Source organism: Zootoca vivipara, chromosome 3, assembly GCF_965207765.1.
Source record: "Zootoca vivipara chromosome 3, rZooViv2.hap1.1, whole genome shotgun sequence".
NCBI classification, from domain to species: domain Eukaryota; kingdom Metazoa; phylum Chordata; class Lepidosauria; order Squamata; family Lacertidae; genus Zootoca; species Zootoca vivipara.
In genome coordinates this window covers 84,820,684-84,840,601 of record NC_142586.1, presented here as the reverse complement: position 1 = coordinate 84,840,601, position 19,918 = coordinate 84,820,684, and the positions used below count along the sequence as shown (strand labels likewise).

General features: G+C 43.7%; 1 protein-coding gene across 1 annotated transcript in view; it reads left to right on the top strand.

Annotated features, from left to right (window-relative positions):
* The first annotated feature begins 263 nt into the window (after positions 1-263).
* LRFN2 (leucine rich repeat and fibronectin type III domain containing 2) overlaps positions 264-19,918 on the top strand; it is a 58,288-nt gene continuing 38,633 nt past the window's right edge. Inside the window, exon 1 of the mRNA XM_035110660.2 lies at positions 264-1,642. Within this exon, the coding sequence (XP_034966551.2) occupies positions 270-1,642 (1,373 nt within the window). The 5' untranslated portion in view covers positions 264-269. The remainder of the gene's footprint in view (positions 1,643-19,918) is intronic.

The window sequence follows — 19,918 nt, the reverse complement described above, 5'->3', positions numbered from 1 at the left end:
TAATAAATATTATTGTTGTCAATGTATAGAAAGGAGCAACAATGTCGAGCATTTCTAATTCACCAGGATAATGCCCATTGGGTTATTTTGTTAGAACCATCTACATACATTTGGCATCTGTTAAGATCAGAGTTCAAAAACTGTTTCTTTGGATGTTCCCCCCCCCCCCAAATAAATGGGCATGAAATTGGTTTAATAGCTCCAGGTGGAAAGAATTTTCTAATATATAACTGTATCTCATTCTTGCAGGCCCCATCGTGTGATTTACCATGGAAAAACTGCTCTGCGGCATCCTGGTGTTTGGGGTGGCTGTTGTGGTCAACGCTTGTCCGAAATACTGTGTCTGCCAGAACCTGTCTGAGTCACTGGGGACTCTTTGCCCTTCCAAGGGCCTCCTTTTTGTACCACCAGACATAGACAGGAGGACTGTTGAACTCCGTCTTGGGGGCAACTTCATTATCAACATCAGTAGACAGGACTTTGCCAACATGACGGGCCTTGTTGACCTTACATTATCTAGGAATACCATCAGTTACATACAGCCCTATTCTTTTGCTGACCTAGAGAGCCTACGGTCCTTGCATTTGGATAGTAACAGACTGCCTGACATTGGGGAGGATATCTTGAGAGGCCTGATTAATCTTCAGCACTTGATTATAAACAACAACCAGCTGAGCTGCATTTCAGATGAAGCCTTTGAAGACTTCTTGTTCACCTTGGAAGACCTGGATCTTTCTTACAATAACCTCAGAAGCATCCCTTGGGAATCTATAAGGAAGATGGTAAACTTGCACCAGATTAGTTTAGACCATAATTTGATAGATTATATTACAGAGGGTACCTTTGCGGATCTTCAGAAACTGGCCAGGTTGGATCTAACCTCCAACAGACTTCAGAAGTTGCCTCCTGATCCCATCTTTGCCAGATCCCAAACAGCTCCATTAACCTCAACTCCATTCTCCACACCTTTATCTCTGAGCTTTGGTGGAAACCCTTTGCATTGCAACTGTGAACTGATGTGGCTGCGGCGTCTTGACAGGGATGATGATATGGAAACTTGTGCTTCTCCCCCAGGACTAAAAGGGAGGTACTTTTGGTATGTCCGGGAAGAGGAGTTCGTTTGTGAGCCTCCTTTGATCACACAGCACACTCACAAATTGTTGGTTTTAGAAGGACAAACAGCTACTTTGAAGTGCAAAGCAATTGGAGATCCATCTCCAGTTATTCACTGGGTGGCACCAGATGATCGACTTATTGGGAATTCTTCAAGGACAGCTGTTTATGACAATGGCACCTTGGAAATCCTGATCACAACATCCAAGGATTATGGGACATTCACATGCATAGCGGCAAATGCTGCTGGAGAGTCTACAGCAACAATTGAGCTGTCAATTGTCCAACTTCCCCATCTCAGCAATGGAACAGGCCGGGCGGCTCCACCGAAATCAAGGCTTTCTGACATCACCAGCTCCAGCAAGTCAAATCGAGGGGAAACCAAGGGGCCACCTGAAAGGGCTGTGTTGGTCTCTGAGGTTACAACTACCTCAGCTTTGGTCAAATGGACAGTAAGCAAGTCAGCCCCAAGAGTTAAAATGTACCAGCTACAGTATAACTGCTCTGATGATGAGGTTCTAATTTACAGGTAAGTGTGACTGGCTGTCAGCTTTTCTTAGAAGAGAAATGATGGGGTGGCAGGTGATTTGGTTGAATAAGTTGTAATATGTGCCTCCATCTGATAGCCTTGTCACAGAAGACAAGAACTGATGGATAGTGATTCTCCTTTCCTCAGTCCAAATTGTGGCACCTATTAGGAAGGGATCAAAAGGAAATATAGCTCAGAAATCAACTTGCAGTGGCTGTGCTCCTCACAGTGAATAAAGTGGCATTCTTAAAATTCCTAGTTCCATCGGCCAATGTTGATCTGTAGTTTATTAGCCCATAGCAAATGGAACCGCTTAGCCTCCTCCGTTTAATGGGAGGTTCTGTCCTCTCCTCTTCCCATAAACATTCTGCCTTTGCCTTTGTGAGGTGCCAAACCTGCCTCATGTTGCCCCTCGGCTTTCTATTGCCCTGTAATCTTATCAAACATGCATGTGACCTTGAATACAAATGGTGAGCTGTGACCTTGTGTGAGAAAGTATCCACAGCTCATTACTCCAGCAATATTCCAACAGTAACATTGCGCTCATTACAACTGAACATTTATCATGAACATTTTCAGATGCAGCAGGGAAAAAATGTCTGCTGGGACTGAAAACTAAGTGCAGATTAGGTTGGCCCTAAGATCCTTTGACAGAAGATGGGCAGCTTGTTCTTTTTCATGGTCACAGAGAAGACATTCTTTGTGTTCTCTGTTCTGCACATTTCATAACTTCTCAATTCTTTTGAAATATCGAATGGGGAAGAGGATGAAGAGCCAACCTTTCCACCGTCAGTGATGACTATTGATTTTTTTAGGTACAAATTGCATATCAGAGTGAGCTTCTTGTTTAGACAGTAGGATGCCACTGCCTTCTCAGGGTCATGCTTCGGCCATATGAAGGGGATCTCAGGGTTGCAGTGACCACCTGCAAATTAGTAGGCCTGGGAAATAATGAGAAATATTTTCCATCAATCCTGCAAGGGCACAAAGCATGAAAGTCTATCAGACTGCGAATTGCAATTGCTGGAAATGTTTGTGCTGGTGTTATTAGGATTAATGGCAATGCCGAACAGCTATGTCTAGGTGTGTTCCTATGGAATTTCTACATTATACTCTTGCCCTCTGCATCTGCCTGTTATGTACAGTTAAGAGGGGAATAATAGACCCACAGTATAACACTGAGAACCTTTTAACCAGGTCTTTGGTTTGAGTAGACATATTTCCTCCTCTTACATTGCTTTCCTTCATTGGCAATGCAGTTCTGCTCTGCTATTTTGTTCTTTTGCTGTAGGTTGGGTTTTGGTTTTGTTTCTTGATAATTTTAATTGAAATTTGTCATGATTAGATTTTTGTAACCCGCCCTGGGACCATTTTGTGAAGGGTGGGCTACAAATACAAACACTAAATAAATATCCAGGTCTGTGCTGGATACTTCCTTGAAGGGGTCACGCGATGTTAACATTGTGCTAAGCCTGACGTGGACCCACAACTTTAGCTCCACCGGGAATACCGTCTGAGGTTCTGACTGCCATAGATCTTGAGAAAGAGAGGAAGGAAGAAGTGGAAGACCAAGAGTTGCCAGGCTCTGATCCTGGGAAGGCTAGAGCAGATGAGGGGAGTGCTAAGTGCCATGAAAAGTGCAGTACTTCCCTGGAGGGCAGAGAGAATAATTTTGCACAGCAAAAACATGACCCCCTCCTTCTCTCTTAGAAAAGAGAGTGTGAAGAAATGTTAAAGGATGTGATCCACAGTCTGTTTGTACAGCACAGTCCTCCCAAGAGAGGGGGAAACTTGTGATGCATTTCATACTGCAGATGACCTTAGGAACTAGAGGGAAGAATTCCCAGCACAGTCGTCATAATGGCCAGATAGACTTGTAAAGAAACAACAGCTTCATGTAGTCTTTGTTAGGGACTGCCATGCTCTGCCTCAAATATATATAGGAAGTGTTCAGGACCATCATGGAGGAGCTAATGTGCACCAATGAAGGCTGGAGTACAGGGATCAGATCCACTGAAACAATATACCAAATTATCTGTCCAGTGGACCCTGAGGCACAACTTCCTACCGAGAATGCAGTTACCTAGTCCAGTGGTTCCCAAATTTCTCCCCCTGTGCATTACTGACAATCTTTGAAGGTTTTTGTGAACCACTTAATGTTGCTTTTCCCCTGCCTGTTTTAGCAATTGTTATGCACTGTGCATTATTGTATTTTTGTTGCTTCTTTAATTTCTTACTTTGTATAACACGTAGCATTTTACAGAATTCAGATTATAATAGCAGTATAGAAATACCGTATACAAAGAGCAATAAAAATACAATTTAAAATCAGTATGGATGTTTAATGGACTACATGAATGAAGTTTGAGATCCCCTGCCCTAGTCAAACACAGTCCGGCTTCTGTAATGGGAACCTTGCAACTCCTGGCTAGAATGTCCCCATGTGGGCTGGGATATATTGAATAGCATATGCAAATTGCAATCCTACTGAAGGTGAAGGACGTCGACAAATTTGGCCCATGACTTCATCCATCCTGCTGGCTGGAACTATGTTAGAATGAAGAAATTCTTCTTTTGCTCCTGAAATGTGGATCTGAGAAATGCTTTGCAACTGTTGGATTTATGACAGACTTAGCCTCATTTTATTTTGCTGTATTTCTTATTAAGGGTGATAAAAGCAAGTCTGCAAATTAAGAATTACTGCAGCATCTCAGTCTGCATAATGGTTATATTCACACTATGAAAATGTATATTGGATATTTCCCAAGATTTATATTTTTCATATATATTTTACAGCCTGGGGAGGATAATCGGTAAAATATAAAAAATGTTCCATGTCTCAAGCATATTTAAGCAATTGTGGGCTGACTGGATTACTTAAGATTAGATTTTATTATATATAAATAGCCTGCAACACTAAATATTTTTACTAGGAAGTCCCACTGAACTCTGTGGAATATATTTCCAAATAAAATTGGATAGGATTGGACTGTTATTTAGATTTTATTTTTATCCTAATGAGGAGATTGAGGATTTAAGATACTGCAAATTTGCAATATATTTGAATCTGTATTGGTGCATATAAAGCTGTCTCACACTGAATAAGACCACAGGCTCATCTATCTGAGTGCCACCTAGACAAGCTACAATAGCTCTCCAAGGTTTCAGACATCATTCTTTCCCAGATCTCCCTAGATATGCCAGAGATTGAATATGGGACCTTCTGAATCCAAAACACACGTTCAGTTATGTATATTATGTTGATGCCTCTGGCACCAAGTGGGTGAACTGGTGTGATGGCACAGGCTTTTCGTGAACTTTCCAAATGCTAAGGGGTTCACTTGGAATGTTTTTGAACATTCCCAGTACTTAAGGCAGAATATTTGCCTTCTGTGTGAGAAAGGGTCAGTTTGACTGGGATAGAAATTTGATGCAGGTCCTTGGTACAGCAGTGTTGAGCTGGTTGAAGACAGGTAAACAGTCTCAGGAGGTAGTGATGGAAAGCATCAAGAAGTCCCAATGGTAGATGCTTGTGTTAAGGGTAAGGAACTGGGCAGTGCTTTTCATAGAATCATAGAGTTGGAAGAGACCACAAGGGCAGCTTTTCCATTTATGCGAACAGCTTTTTTTTACTGTCAAACAGCTTTTTTCGGGGGGGGGGGGTTCAGGGGTATGCATACCCCTAAACATTTTGTGAATCAGTTTCAGTTTTCAGTTTTGGATTCACAAAATGTTTAGGGGTATGTGGTACATACATCCATATCTGGTGGAAATGCAAAGAAATAAAGCCTTATTGGGAAATGATTTATAAGGAATTAAAGGAATTTAAAAAGATATTAAAATATCCATTTAAGAAAAAATCCAGAATTATTTTTACTGGAAATGTTAGACAATGAGGTTCTACCAAAGGATAGGTGTATCTTTAATGTATGCAACGGCAGCTGCGAGATTATTAATAGGGAAAAATTGGAAGAGCAAAACAGTATCAACGAAAGAGGATTCGCAATTGAAAATGATCTCATATTATAACTTGGCAACAAAAGAAGCAGAAATCAAAGGGATAAAGGAGGGGGAAAAGAATAAAGATTGGGAAAAATTTCAAGGTTATATAGCAAATTTTATAGAAAATGCTGACCTCTCAAATTTTTTTACGAAGGTTCACAATAATGTATATTAAGATATAATCAGAAATTAGGTATATATACGAGCAAAAGAACAAAAAGGCGCAAGATGTGATTGGCTGGAAGCAGTAAAGGGTGGGGGGAGGGCTGCTGGTGGTAGGGGAAAAACATTTTGTGAATCTAACAGGAGAAGAAACTTAAAATTTATATATAAAAAAATAGTTTCTTCTCTAGTACGGTGATTGTTAAGTTTCGTTGTTACCACCTCTGATGGCGGCCTCATTTCCTTTCCTGGTGTAGTGCATGTTCTTTGTACTTTTGTCCATTTACTGTATTTATTTCCCCTGATTTGCACTAGAAAATGGTGAGTTTATTGAGTCAAAATGAGAGTACCCCTAAACATTTTTTTTTAAAGAAAAAAAGCTCTGGAACTAGGAATACACAAGGAATTCAGCAGCTGCAAAGTCTGATCTAATCGAACATGATCCACAACTCCAGAACTAATATATGGGTTAGAATTTAATTATCCACCAGCTTTGACCCTACTCAACTGTCCCTGAATGCATAAAATATGGTTCTCAGCATAGCTAAAATGGGGTGGGGTGTGCAGCTTAAAATGAGCACTTTTTAAAAAATAAAAAAACCACCATGCATATTTTGAGATAAAATACATTAAAGATACAAAAAATGCAGGTTGGTTTATATATAAAAAATTCACAGAGTAATTCAGAAATGATGGTCCCATCACCTCCTGGCAAATAGAAGGGGAAGAAATGGAGGCAGTGAGAGATTTTACTTTCTTGGGCTCCTTGATCACTGCAGATGGTGACAGCAGTCACGAAATTAAAAGACGCCTGCTTCTTGGGAGAAAAGCAATGACAAACCTAGACAGCATCTTAAAAAGCAGAGACATCACCTTGCCGACAAAGGTCCGTATAGTTAAAGCTATGGTTTTCCCAGTAGTGATGTATGGAAGTGAGAGTTGGACCATAAAGAAGGCTGATCGCCGAAGAATTGATGCTTTTGAATTATGGTGCTGGAGGAGACTCTTGAGAGTCCCATGGACTGCAAGAAGATCAAACCTATCCATTCTTAAGGAAATCAGCCCTGAGTGCTCCCTGGAAGGACGGATCGTGAAGCTGAGGCTCCAATACTTTGGCCACCTCATGAGAAGAGAAGAATCCTTGGAAAAGACCCTGATGTTGGGAAAGATTGAGGGCACTAGGAGAAGGGGACGACAGAGGACAAGATGGTTGGACAGTGTTCTCGAAGCTACGAACATGAGTTTGACCAAACTGCGGGAGGCAGTGCAAGACAGGAGTGCCTGGCGTGCTATGGTCCATGGGGTCACGAAGAGTCGGACACGACTAAACGACTAAACAACAACAACAACAATTCAGAAATGAGATGGAATAAATGTATGAGGGAATGCATGTGCAGGTGGCACAGACTAGAAATAGGCTGATTTGTCCATCCCTAAATAGACTGCTCTTAAGTGGTAGACTTAGCAACTGGGAAGATGAAAAGCAGAGAAATGTAAGGAAACAGTAGAGAAAACAGGGAAATGTTTCAAGAGGGGGCTACTGAGAATGAATAAACCAGGCATCCCCAAACTTCGGCCCTCCAGTTGTTCTGGACTACAATTCCCATCTTCCCCAGCCACTGGTCCTGTTAGCTAGGGATCATGAGAGTTGTAGGCCAAAATATCTGGAGGGCCGCAGTTTGGGGGTGCCTGGAATAAACCTTAAAGCATTTGAGGCTCTAAGACAGGCATCCCCAGACTTCGGCCCTCCAGATGTTTTGGACAATAAGCAATTATTTTACTTTTAGAAGACAACTGAAGGCAGCCCTGTTTAGGGAAGTTTTTTATGTTTGATGCTGTACTGTTTGTAATATTCGGTTGGAAGCCACCCAGAGTGGCTGGGGAAACCCAGCCAGATGGGCGGGGTATAAATAATAAATTATTATTAGTAGTATTATTGGACTACAATTCCCATATTCCCCAACCACTGGTCCTGTTAGCTAGGGATCATGGGAGTTGTAGGCCAAAACATCTGGAGGCCGCAGTTTGGGGATGCCTGCTCTAAGAGAATCTACAGTTAAACTTGGGGGTGATAGGAATTGTGGTCCGGCAACGTTGGTGGGCCAATGATTTCCCACCCCAACATAGGGCCTATAGATGCTTTGGACTACAACTTACCAACCAGTGCCTTCTAGATGCTTTGGACTACAACTCACATCAGCCCCAGCCAGCACTGCCGTGGTTGAAAGAGTTGTACACAAATGGCAGGAAAGAAGCAGTCAATTAGAAGTGAGGCATTTGGACTGGCAACCTTAACAGGGCAACAGGAGCCAAAAAACAGGAAGGACACACATAGGAAGAAGTGCTCTTTAAATATGGCACTTTCAGCCTACAATATGATGGTCATGATAACTATATGTTGCAAAGTCAATTGGAGGAAATGGAAAGGTGCTCAGCATTTTGGAGGATGGCAGGTCCTTAACACTAGAGTGTAAATTTTAGCTTTGTAAACTAATGTGAGAGCTAATCCTCCCAAACGCCTTGGGAATCAAATGTTTCGGCTCCCGAATGATCGAAAACCGGAAGTGAGTGTTCCAGTTTTTCAACATTCTTTGGGAAGCCGGAAGTCCAACAGGGCTTCCGATTGGCTGCAGGAGCCACACTTTGGAAGTTGAACGGACTTCTGGAATGGATTCTGTTCATAGAATCATAGAGTGGGAAGAGACCACAAGGGCCATCCAGTCCAACCCCCTGCCAAGCAGGAAACACCACCAAAGCATTCCTGACAGATGGCTGTCACGCCTCCGCTTAAAGACCTCCAAAGAAGGAAACTCCACCACACTCCTTGGCAGCAAGTTCCACTGTCGAACAGCTCTTACTGTCAGGAAGTTCTTCCTAATGTTTAGGAATGTTCAACTTCCGAGGTACGGCTGTATTGTCCTTGTGAAAATTGCATGGTGGAGAAATGCTCCAAGAATGTCATATCATAAGAAGGGACCAAAAGCACATCTAGTGAGACCCCCGGGTATAGGGCAGTATATAAATTCAATAAACAACAACAACAGTTCAGCATCCTATTCTCACTGGCTAATTGGGTGCTTATGGGAAGCCTGCTACCAATTGCATTCTTCTGCTCATTATGCTCAACAACTGGTATTCAGATTGGCATATCCCTTTTTGACAAGTCAGAAAGATTTGTGGATGGAGCGGGGAAAGTTCTTCACTACCCTCTGACTGAGATTTAAGGTTGCAACCACATGTCTACTTGTGCCTCTGCTACTAGTTCATACTCACTCTCTGTCTTTCTCAACATGAGCCCAATTAACTAGCTGCAGAGCCTACCTGCTGAGCACGGTCTGTGGCGTGAAGAGAACTCCCCTAGTTCCTAGCTTTGCAAACAGCTGACCCTCAGCAGTGCCAGTGGAGTATTCCACCTTCTGTACTCCTTTTGGGGGCGCACAGACTGCCCTGAACAATTAAACTTCCAGAGGTTAAACTTTGAACATCAGAAAGAAGAACCGTTGGTTAAAAAGAAATGTGAGGAAATGGAACGGCCTGAAAGACTGTTATGAAGCTGCACAATTAATCGTAGTATCCGGGCAGGTAGAGGAAGTAGGTTAAAAATAAAAATAAAAATAAAATCCTTTAATGAAAGATGAGGGATCTGTGGCCGTCCAGCAATAAAGATCTTGCTGTCTTTAACTCCCACCATCCCTGATCATTGGCCATGCTGGCTGGGACTGATGGGAGTTGGAGTCTGGTAACATCTGGAGAGGCTCAGGTTCCACATCCCTATTCTACAGGCAGAAAGAAGTCCCCAAGAAAGGGCTCTACTCCCCCAAGATCTTAAACTTATTAACAGAATCCAAACGTTGCTGCCCAGACAGAGATGTTGATGGGTCCTAAATGTGAGCATTGTTTTGACATGTTCTGCCAATACATGCTAATTGTCACCAGGATTGTTACTTTGAGGAAACAGACACCCCAATCATTAGTGGAATTATGATCCCCTTTGTCAATTACGTCAGGGAACTCCTGCAGCTATCGCTTGACTACAAACTTCTGTGGTGTGTTTTATTTGTGACATCTCTTGATGATGCTCCACTGTATAAGGCAAATCAGAATAACAATTGCTCAATTACCAGTATGCACGGGTTGCTGTAAATGTAAGTTTTGCAGGGTCTCAGATTGAAAGAGGATAGGGAAAAGCTGAAATCTGCAAGAATTCATTTGATCTATAATACCAAATAGAAATGAGCCCCGTCCATGCATCCCAAAAACATGTGATGACTTAAACTAGGTAGGGAGAGTTTTTACACATCCAGCTGTGCCTGTTCTGCCCACAACATTCCCACATGGTGTGTGAAGGTTTGAAGATTGTTTATAAGTACATTATTAAAGCCTCCCCATGATTATTAACTTTGCATTATAAAGGGGGCTGCTTCAGACCTGCTCAAAATGGGAAGGTTGGGGTGGAGTGGGCATGCCCAAAATGGGAAGGGGCATTGAAGACTCAACCAATGTCTCCCTCTCCAGTTTAAGCCTTCCTGCAGTCTTTTGAATGTATGAACTGGGCAATTGATGCAATAGAATGCAGTGAGAAATGGATCAGCATGAGCAAGCTTGTGAAAAGGTCCTAAACATCCTCACACAACCCATGACACAACCCAGTTCTATTAACTAACTATAACCCATCTCTCAAAATTCAGAAACTTTCAAATGTGATTTAGTAACCTGATGAAGAAAGCAGGTTCTATGGGATATGGTGCGGCGTGAGATGAAACAGCTTGTTCAGAGACAGATGTGGAAATTTCGTATCTGGCAATGATTTCCATATTGGATTTTATTTTATTTTTCCATTCACAGTGACCTTTAGCTATATAAACATTTTTTGTGTATCGCAAAGACCTAAAAATGTGACTGCTGCTGTTGCCATAGCAATGTGTTATGCTATTAACAGAATGCTAGGATGTCATTGTGAAATCATGATGCCACAGAGCGAGTTCAAATGAATGGTGGAAATGGCAAATGATTTGGGGACTGCAGAACAGGAAGATGCTATGGTGCCTAGTCCACAAGAGTTCTGCCACGTCTATGATGTGCAGCAGGTACATGGCTTAACATCCCCTTGCTCAGCTCAGCTTTCAAAATTAATCCAATAAGATGGGAGTTCTGATGGTGGTGTGGTGTTGTGGTTAGAGTTTTGGACTAGGACCTAGGAGTCCAGGGTTCAAATTGCCACTCAGCCATGGAGCCCACTGGGTCACCTTGGGCCAGTTACCTCCTCTTACCTGAACCTACCCCACAGGGTGGTTGTGAGGATAAAATGGAAGAAAGAAAACTATGTATGCCACCTTGAGCTCCTTGGAGGAGGAAAGGTGAGATATGAATGCAAGCGAAGATCACTTCAGTATACCATCTGAATCCAGCTAATTACAAACATAGAATGCATGGATAAGGGGGTACTACCAGTATTAAGTGGAGTGTGGTCTACTGGCAGAACATGTTTCAGGTGAGGGGGGTAGGCGTTGGCTGCTATATGTTGGTCACCATCAAACTGGCAATGTGTAACAGTACTTTTGCTTTGTAATGGGTGTGCAACATCCAATTATTTGGAAAATCTTTTTTTTAACGTAGCAAATCATGTTTTGAAGATTTGTGCATTAGAGTCATAGTTTCAAACTCTGCCTTGGGAATCATACTTGCAAAAGGCTGGCTGTGTTCCCTGTGACTTTGGTGTTAATCAGCTGCAAAGATATGGGAGTTATATGTGTGGAAGTGAACAGATCGCAGGAAGTTTTCTGGATGTTAAGAAAATTATCTCTAGCAACTCTTTAAGCCACTCGGTGATGCTCTGTTTTAGCGCTGTCACTAATTGCTTATCTAACTCATCAAAGGCTCTACATTCTCACTTGAGGCACATTGAGGATGAGTAATGCCAAGGTGCTTACCCACAACAGCTGCCACATTTCCTCTCTTAGCTGTGCAGCACCCAAATGACAAGGCCCTCCCTGGCCCTTTCAGTATGGAGAAGCTACTCCACAGAAAGTCTGTTTTGTTTAAACTTCAAATGACTCACCATTGTCATGTGTGAGTTGGATGTTTTAACTTATTCATGTTTGTGCACGTCGTGAATATTAAAAGCCAACAAAAAGGGCCACTGGCTCCCTCCCTTGTGTCAATTTAAGGAATTCCACATATTACTTTGTGTAGAAGATATTGCAAAGGAACAGAATTGGATGGGCTACATGTATTTTGTACATGTTTCACATTTGGATGGAGGAAATATTATTAGGAATGTAGGAACCTGCCTTCTACAGAGTCATGGTGCAAAGAACCCAAAGAGTGCTCGCTAATGGCTCCGCATTATCCTGGGGGAAAAGGGACAAGTGGGGTGCCCCAAGGTTCTGTCCTGGGCCCATTGTTCTTCAACGTCTTGTTGTTCAACTGTAGGAACATCAAGGGTGAATGCAAGGCATTTATTTAAGCAACAAGTATCAGATTTCATACATCTCTAACAATTTGGTACCAACATACTTTAAAAGCCATATCCTCCCACAGTAACCTATTGGGACATTAAAATCATTCTTGAAGCCATGCACACCTCAAGGATTGATGCACACCTAAGACAGGGTCTTTTCTGTTTTGACACTCCAACTTGGGAATGATCTCTCTGGAGAGGGTCACCTGACACTGAGTCTGATGTGTTTTCACAGGCAGATGAAAATGTTTTTACTTATGCAGGCTGGGACCCAACCTGCCCGCAGACAGGCCCGTCCTAGCCATAGAGGCTAGTGACGCGGAGAACCACGGCGCCGGGCGCTGGAGGGCGCTGGAAGGGCGCCAAGTGAGCGCAGGGTTCCGGCGATCTGGCCAGGGCTGCGCTCCACGAGCTGAGAGGCTGCGCCGCGTCTCTCTCCTTCTCCGAGGACTCCGCGCTGTGCCTCCTTCTCGTTTCCCCAGCGCTGGGTTCCACTCAGTCGAGCTTCACCACCAGCGCACGCACAGCGCCCAAACAGCTCTTGCTGGTCCCGCGGTGCGCGCGCTGGTGGCAAAGCTTGACTGAGCGGAACCCAGCGCTGGGGAAACGAGGAGGCGCGGAGTCCTTGGAGGTGGCCTCCCGCTGCTGCCGCGGTCTGCTTGGCACTCCCGGGGAGAGGCTCTGGAGGGGGGCGCTGGAGGGACCTAGCGCCAGGGCGCTGAATGGGCTTAAGACGGCCCTGCCCGCAGACTGTCTCGTCAGAATGGTGAATGCTCTGGTTATCTCCCGCTTGGGCTACTGCAATGCGCTTTACATTGGGCTGCCTTTGAAGGTGACTCGGAAACTACAACTAATCCAAAATGTGGCAGCTAGACTGGTGATTGGGAGTGGCCACCAAGACCTTATAACACTGGTACTGAAAGACCTACATTGGCTCCCAGTACGTTTCCAAGCACAATTCAAAGTGTTGGTGCTGACCTTTAAAGCCGTAAATGACCTCAGCCCAGTATACCTGAAGGAGTGTCTCCATTACTGAGCCTGGACTCTGAAGTCCAGCTCCAAGGGCCTTCTGGCAGTCCCTTCACTGCAAGAAGTGAGGTTACAGGGAACCAGGCAGAGGGCCTTCTTGGTAGTGGCGCCTGCCCTGTGGAATGCCCTCCCTTCAGATGTCAAGGAAATAAAAAAACTATCTGACTTTTAGAAGACATCTGAAAGCAGCCCTGTTAGTGAAGTTTTTAATGTTTGATCTTTTATCGTGTTTTTAGTATTCTGTTGGGAGTCACCCAGAGTGGCTGGGGTATAAAGAATATGTTGCTGTTGCTGTTGTTAATGTTTTTAGACTGTTGATCTAACTTAACTTCACAGTGGACACATTTTATTTTGGGCAGCTCTGTTTGTTCTTTACTGTAAGTGTGTGTGTGTGTTTATTCTGTTTTAAATTACTGTTAACTGCTGTGGCTGTCATTGGGATGAAGAATGGGATAAGATATGAAAGGATGAACTAAGCAGGGACATTTTCATGTAATATCAATGCCATGTACTCTGCTTGAACTTCACGTGTGGAAGAATTCATTTTCCCTATCCACACCTTTGCTTTGAGCTCCTGAAGTAATGGCTCCAACTGAGAACTGAGATTAAAGGCATGGCCAAGTCAGCTCCTTTTCTTTCCCCTTCCTTTCCTCCACCTTAAGAAATGGTTGAAATCCATTTGTTTGTCACAAGTCTGTTATGAAAACTAAGCACAATAAGACAAGAAAAAAGATTACTGCCACATGACAAAAGTCTAGAAGGCATATCTCACTGAAAAGAAATGGTGTGCAGGGGAAACTCGCCTATAGCTCAGGTCGTAAGTCAGCATGAATGTGTGCATCTATTAGTTTCAGATCTCCTGGTTTCTCATTTCTTCAATTCAGCTCTCCACATTTCTGCAGCAATTCTCAATTTTTAAAAACAAAATTCTGATTAAATGTGGCAGCATTTTAGTGCAAATTTCTCTTACTAAACACATTTAGAAAAGTGCAGATTTTGAAGGAGGGCTGTATTTTGGTTCTCATTTGTTTAGTCGTTTAGTCGTGTCCGACTCTTCGTGACCCCATGGACCATAGCACGCCAGGCACTCCTGTCTTGCACTGCCTCCCGCAGTTTGGTCAAACTCATGTTCGTAGCTTCGAGAACACTGTCCAACCATCTTGTCCTCTGTCGTCCCCTTCTCCTAGTGCCCTCAATCTTTCCCAACATCAGGGTCTTTTCCAAGGATTCTTCTCTTCTCATGAGGTGGCCAAAGTATTGGAGCCTCAGCTTCACGATCCGTCCTTCCAGGGAGCACTCAGGGCTGATTTCCTTAAGAATGGATAGGTTTGATCTTCTTGCAGTCCATGGGACTCTCAAGAGTCTCCTCCAGCACCATAATTCAAAAGCATCAATTCTTCGGCGATCAGCCTTCTTTATGGTCCAGCTCTCACTTCCATACATCACTACTGGGAAAACCATAGCTTTAACTATACGGACCTTTGTCGGCAAGGTGATGTCTCTGCTTTTTAAGATGCTGTCTAGGTTTGTCATTGCTTTTCTCCCAAGAAGCAGGCGTCTTTTAATTTCGTGACTGCTGTCACCATCTGCAGTGATCAAGGAGCCCAAGAAAGTAAAATCTCTCACTGCCTCCATTTCTTCCCCTTCTATTTGCCAGGAGGTGATGGGACCAGTGGCCATGATCTTGGTTTTTTTGATGTTGAGCTTCAGACCATATTTTGCGCTCTCCTCTTTCACCCTCATTAAAAGGTTCTTTAATTCCTCCTCACTTTCTGCCATCAAGGTTGTGTCATCTGCATATCTGAGGTTGTTGATATTTCTTCCGGCTATCTTAATTCCGGCTTGGGATTCATCTAGTCCAGCCTTTCGCATGATGAATTCTGCATATAAGTTAAATAAGCAGGGAGACAATATACAACCTTGTCGTACTCCTTTCCCAATTTTGAACCAATCAGTTGTTCCATATCCAGTTCTAACTGTAGCTTCTTGTCCCACATAGAGATTTCTCAGGAGACAGATGAGGTGATCAGGCACTCCCATTTCTTTAAGAACTTGCCAAAGTTTGCTGTGGTCGACACAGTCAAAGGCTTTTGCATAGTCAATGAAGCAGAAGTAGACGTTTTTCTGGAACTCTCTAACTTTCTCCATAATCCAGCGCATGTTTGCTATTTGGTCTCTGGTTCCGCTGCCCTTTCGAAATCCAGCTTGCACTTCTGGGAGTTCTCGGTCCACATACTGCCTAAGCCTGCCTTGTAGAATTTTAAGCATAACCTTGCTAGCGTGTGAAATGAGCGCAATTGTGCAGTAGTTGGAGCATTCTTTGGCACTGCCCTTCTTTGGAATTGGGATGTAGACTGATCTTCTCCAATCCTCTGGCCATTGCTGAGTTTTCCAAACTTGCTGGCATATTGGGTGTAGCACCTTAACAGCATCATCTTTTAAAATTTTAAATAGTTCAGCTGGAATATCATCACTTCCACTGGCCTTGTTATTAGCAGTGCTTTCTAAGGCCCATTTGACTTCACTCTCCAAGATGTCTGGCTCAAGGTCAGCAACTACACTACCTGGGGTGTACGAGGCCTCCATATCTTTCTGGTATAATTCCTCTGTGTATTCTTGCCACCTCTTCTTGATGTCTTCTGCTTCTGTTAGGTCCTTACCACTTTTGTCCTTGATTATGGTAATCTTTGTATGAATTGTTCCTTTCATATCTCCAATTTTCTTGAACAGATCTCTGGTTTTCCCCATTCTATTGTTTTCCTCTATTTCTTTGCATTGCTCATTTAAGAAGACCCTCTTGTCTCTCCTTGCTGTTTTTTGGAAATCTGCATTCAGTTTCCTGTATCTTTCCCTATCTCCCTTGCATTTTGCTTGCCTCCTCTCCTCCGCTATTTGTAAGGCCTCGTTGGACAGCCATTTTGCTTTCTTGCATTTCCTTTTCCTTGGGATGGTTTTCGTTGCTGCCTCCTGTATAATGTTACGAGCCTCCATCCATAGTTCTTCAGGCACTCTGTCCACCAAATCTCAATCCTTAAACCTGTTCCTCACTTCCACTGTGTATTCATAAGGGATTTGATTCAGATTGTATCTTACTGGCCCAGTGGTTTTTCCTACTTTCTTCAGTTTAAGCTGGAATTTTGCTATAAGAAGCTGATGATCTGAGTTACAGTCAGCTCCAGGTCTTGTTTTTGCTGACTGTATAGAGCTTCTCCATCTTTGGCTGCAGAGAATATAATCAATCTGATTTCGATGCTGCCCATTTGGTGATATCCATGTGTAGAGTCGTCTCTTGTGTTGTTGGAAGAGAGTGTTTGTGATGACCAGCTTGTTCTCTTGACAGAACTCTATTAGCCTTTGCCCTGCTTCATTTTGAACTCCAAGGCCAAACTTGCCAGTTGTTCCTTTTATCTCTTGATTCCCTACTTTAGCATTCCAATCCCCTGTAATGAGAAGAACATCCTTCATTTCTAGAAGGTGTTGTAGGTCTTCATAGAATTGGTCAATTTCACTTTCTTCAGCACCGGTAGTTGGTGCATAAACTTGGATTACTGTGATGTTAAAAGGTCTGCCTTGGATTCGTATCGAGATCATTCTGTCATTTTTGAGATTGCATCCCATTACAGCTTTTGCCACTCTTTTGTTGACTATGAGGGCCACTCCATTTCTTCTACAGGATTCTTGCCCACAGTAGTAGATATGATAGTCACCCGAACTGAATTCGCCCATTCCCTTCCATTTTAGTTCACTGATGCCCAGGATGTCGATATTTATTCTTGTCATCTCATTTTTGACCACATCCAGCTTACCTCCATTCATGGTTCTTACATTCCAGGTTCCTATGCAATATTTTTCTTTACAGCATCGGACTTTCCTTTCGCTTCCAGGCATATCCGCAACTGAGCGTCCTTTCGGCTTTGGCCCAGCCGCTTCATCAGCTCTGAATCTATTTGTACTTGTCCTCCGCTCTTCCTCAGTAGCATGTTGGACGCCTTCCGACCTGAGGGGCTCATCTTCCAGCGTCATAACTTTTATATGCCTGTTGTCTTTGTCCATGGAGTTTTCTTGGCAGGGATACTGGAGTGGCTTGCCAGTTCCTTCTCCAGGTGGATCACGTTTAGTCAAAACTCTCCACTATGACCTGTCCATCTTGGGTGGCCCTGCATGGCATAGCTCATAGCTTCTCTGAGTTATTCAAGCCCCTTCGCCATGACAAGGCATTGATCCATGAAGGGGCATTTTAGTGCAAATTTCTCTTACTAAACACATTTAGAAAAGTGCAGATTTTGAAGGAGGGCTGTATTTTGGTTCTCATATTGCTTCAGAAAGTGCAAATTAATTAGATTCACCTTTAAATGCAAACCCCATCAAATTCTTCTCCCTTATTCCAATAAGCTAGTTAAGAGAATGTGCATGACTTTCGGCCAATTTTCTCCTATTGATTTAAATTAGGCTCCCTAAGAATAAAACCACATCTTCTCTCACAACTGCTTTGTCAGCTGTCCAACCACAGGGCTTTTCTTCTTGCTAAGTACCTGTAAACATCACACTAATTACACATAGCTTTGTCTTCCGCATGTGTGGTGCAATTGCTCCTTAAAGATAGGGAAATTCTGAGAAGTATATACTGTCTTTATTTCGTGCCTTGCAGCAAATTGTCAGAGCATGGAAAATAATAGATATCATAAAAGCACAAAGCGTGCTTCCCAAGAGAAATTATTGAAGCACAGAGACTGGAAAACTACCTTGGCTTCTCCAGTTTTGTTTAATCCTGGTTTGTTTTTCTTTAAACAGCCCCCTTCAGGCATTCACTGGAAAGGGCAGTGGATTCCTGCCCCCAATGTCCTCATCTGCACAAGAGGACCATCATGATTTGTGACCTTGCAGGACCTTGTTTTCTTGAAGGTGAAATGCAGGGCATCATTTCCTGCCGGAGATCAACAGAGTTGTAGGCAAGCTTCATTATTCCGAGGGGGAAAGGGCAAGAACCCATGTGCCACTTATTCCTAGAAAAGCAGTCTGATGAGCCTGGCTGAGGCCTTCTGCTGCCGGATACCCTCCCCTTTTCCAAGGCAACTGTTTTCTTCCACCTCAGGGAAAGGAGAGGTCTACTGGGAAAGAAAGGGAGGATAGGGTGCAGTGTACAGCATAAAACAAATACAACACACAACAACAACAACAACAACAACAACAACAACAACAGATAAAAACCTACTTGCTCATAAACTTAATCTATGCATGTTATGAATGGATATGCATGTTATGAATGGATCCAAAATACTATCCTTTTTGATCTGAATTACAGTGCAAAACTAACACCCACATGTGCATAGCTGCCAAGTTTTCCCTTTTCTCACGAGGAAGCCTATTCAGCATAAGGGAAAATCCCTTTAAAAAAGGGATAACTTGGCAGCTATGCACATGTGTTGGTGGGAAAAGGTAAAAAAAAACTACTAGCCCTCAGTGGAGGCTTACAACAGGGAAAACGGGGATAAAGTTCAAACCAACACTACAAAAACAAGTTCATAATAACATAGCAGAACAATAGCAAATATAACAACATACATTTCGGTACTATCAATATAATACAATTGCTTAAACAGCATGCAGCATCTAGTAGCAAAAATAACAAGGGAGCTTCATAGTTTCACATTACAGTGGAACCTTGGTTTATGAACACCTCGGTTTACGAATTTTCGGTTTACGAACTATCCTAACCCAGAAGTTAGTAAACCGAGGTGCCCAAGGCCTTCTGAGCGTCCGATGCCTTCAGGGAGCCGGGCCTCCCCGAAGGCATCGGAGCGAAGGCCAACACACACACACACACACACACCCGAAGACACCGGAGCGTCCGATACCTTCGGGGAGGCTGGGTCTTCATTCCAATGCCTCCCAGAGGCCGGGGAGCACTTCCGCGACTGGGCTGCAGCTACAGAAGCGCTCCCCAGCCTCCGCGAAGGCATCGGAGTGAAGGCCCGGCTCCGATGCCTCCCAGAAGCCTGGGAGCGTTTCCGTGGCTGCAGCCCAGTTGCGGAAGTGCTCCCCAGCCTCCGCGAAGGCACCGGAGTGAAGCTCCAGTCTCCGGAAGGCATCGGAGCCGGGCCTTTGCTCCGATGCCTCCCAGAGGCTGGGGAGCACTTCTGCGACTGGGCTGCAGCCGCAGAAGCGCTTCCCGACCTCCGCGAAGGCATTGGAGCAAAGCGGATTAATCCATTCTAGACGAGGAAAAACACCCCCTAAAGCAGCAGGGCCTTCGCTCCGATGCCTTCGCGGAGGCCAGAGAGCGCTCCCTGGCCTCCGTGAAGGCATCGGAGCGAAGGCCCTGCTGCTTTATTGGGTGTTTTTCCTCATCTAGAACGGATTAATCAACTTTCCATTACTTTCAATGGGAAAGTTCGCTTCGGTTTATGAACACTTCGGTTTATGAACAGACTTCTGGAACTAATTGTGTCCGTAAACCGAGGTTCCACTGTAGTCCTACAAACACCCCTCCCATGATGTTGCTCCATGGTGTTGCAACCAGTTCAAGGAGGGTGTCCCTGTCTGTTTGATTCCTCCTCTTTACTCTCAGTTCTGCCCCTAGAAAAACTCAGCAGGGAGGAAAATGAGTACAAAACTAGAATCAC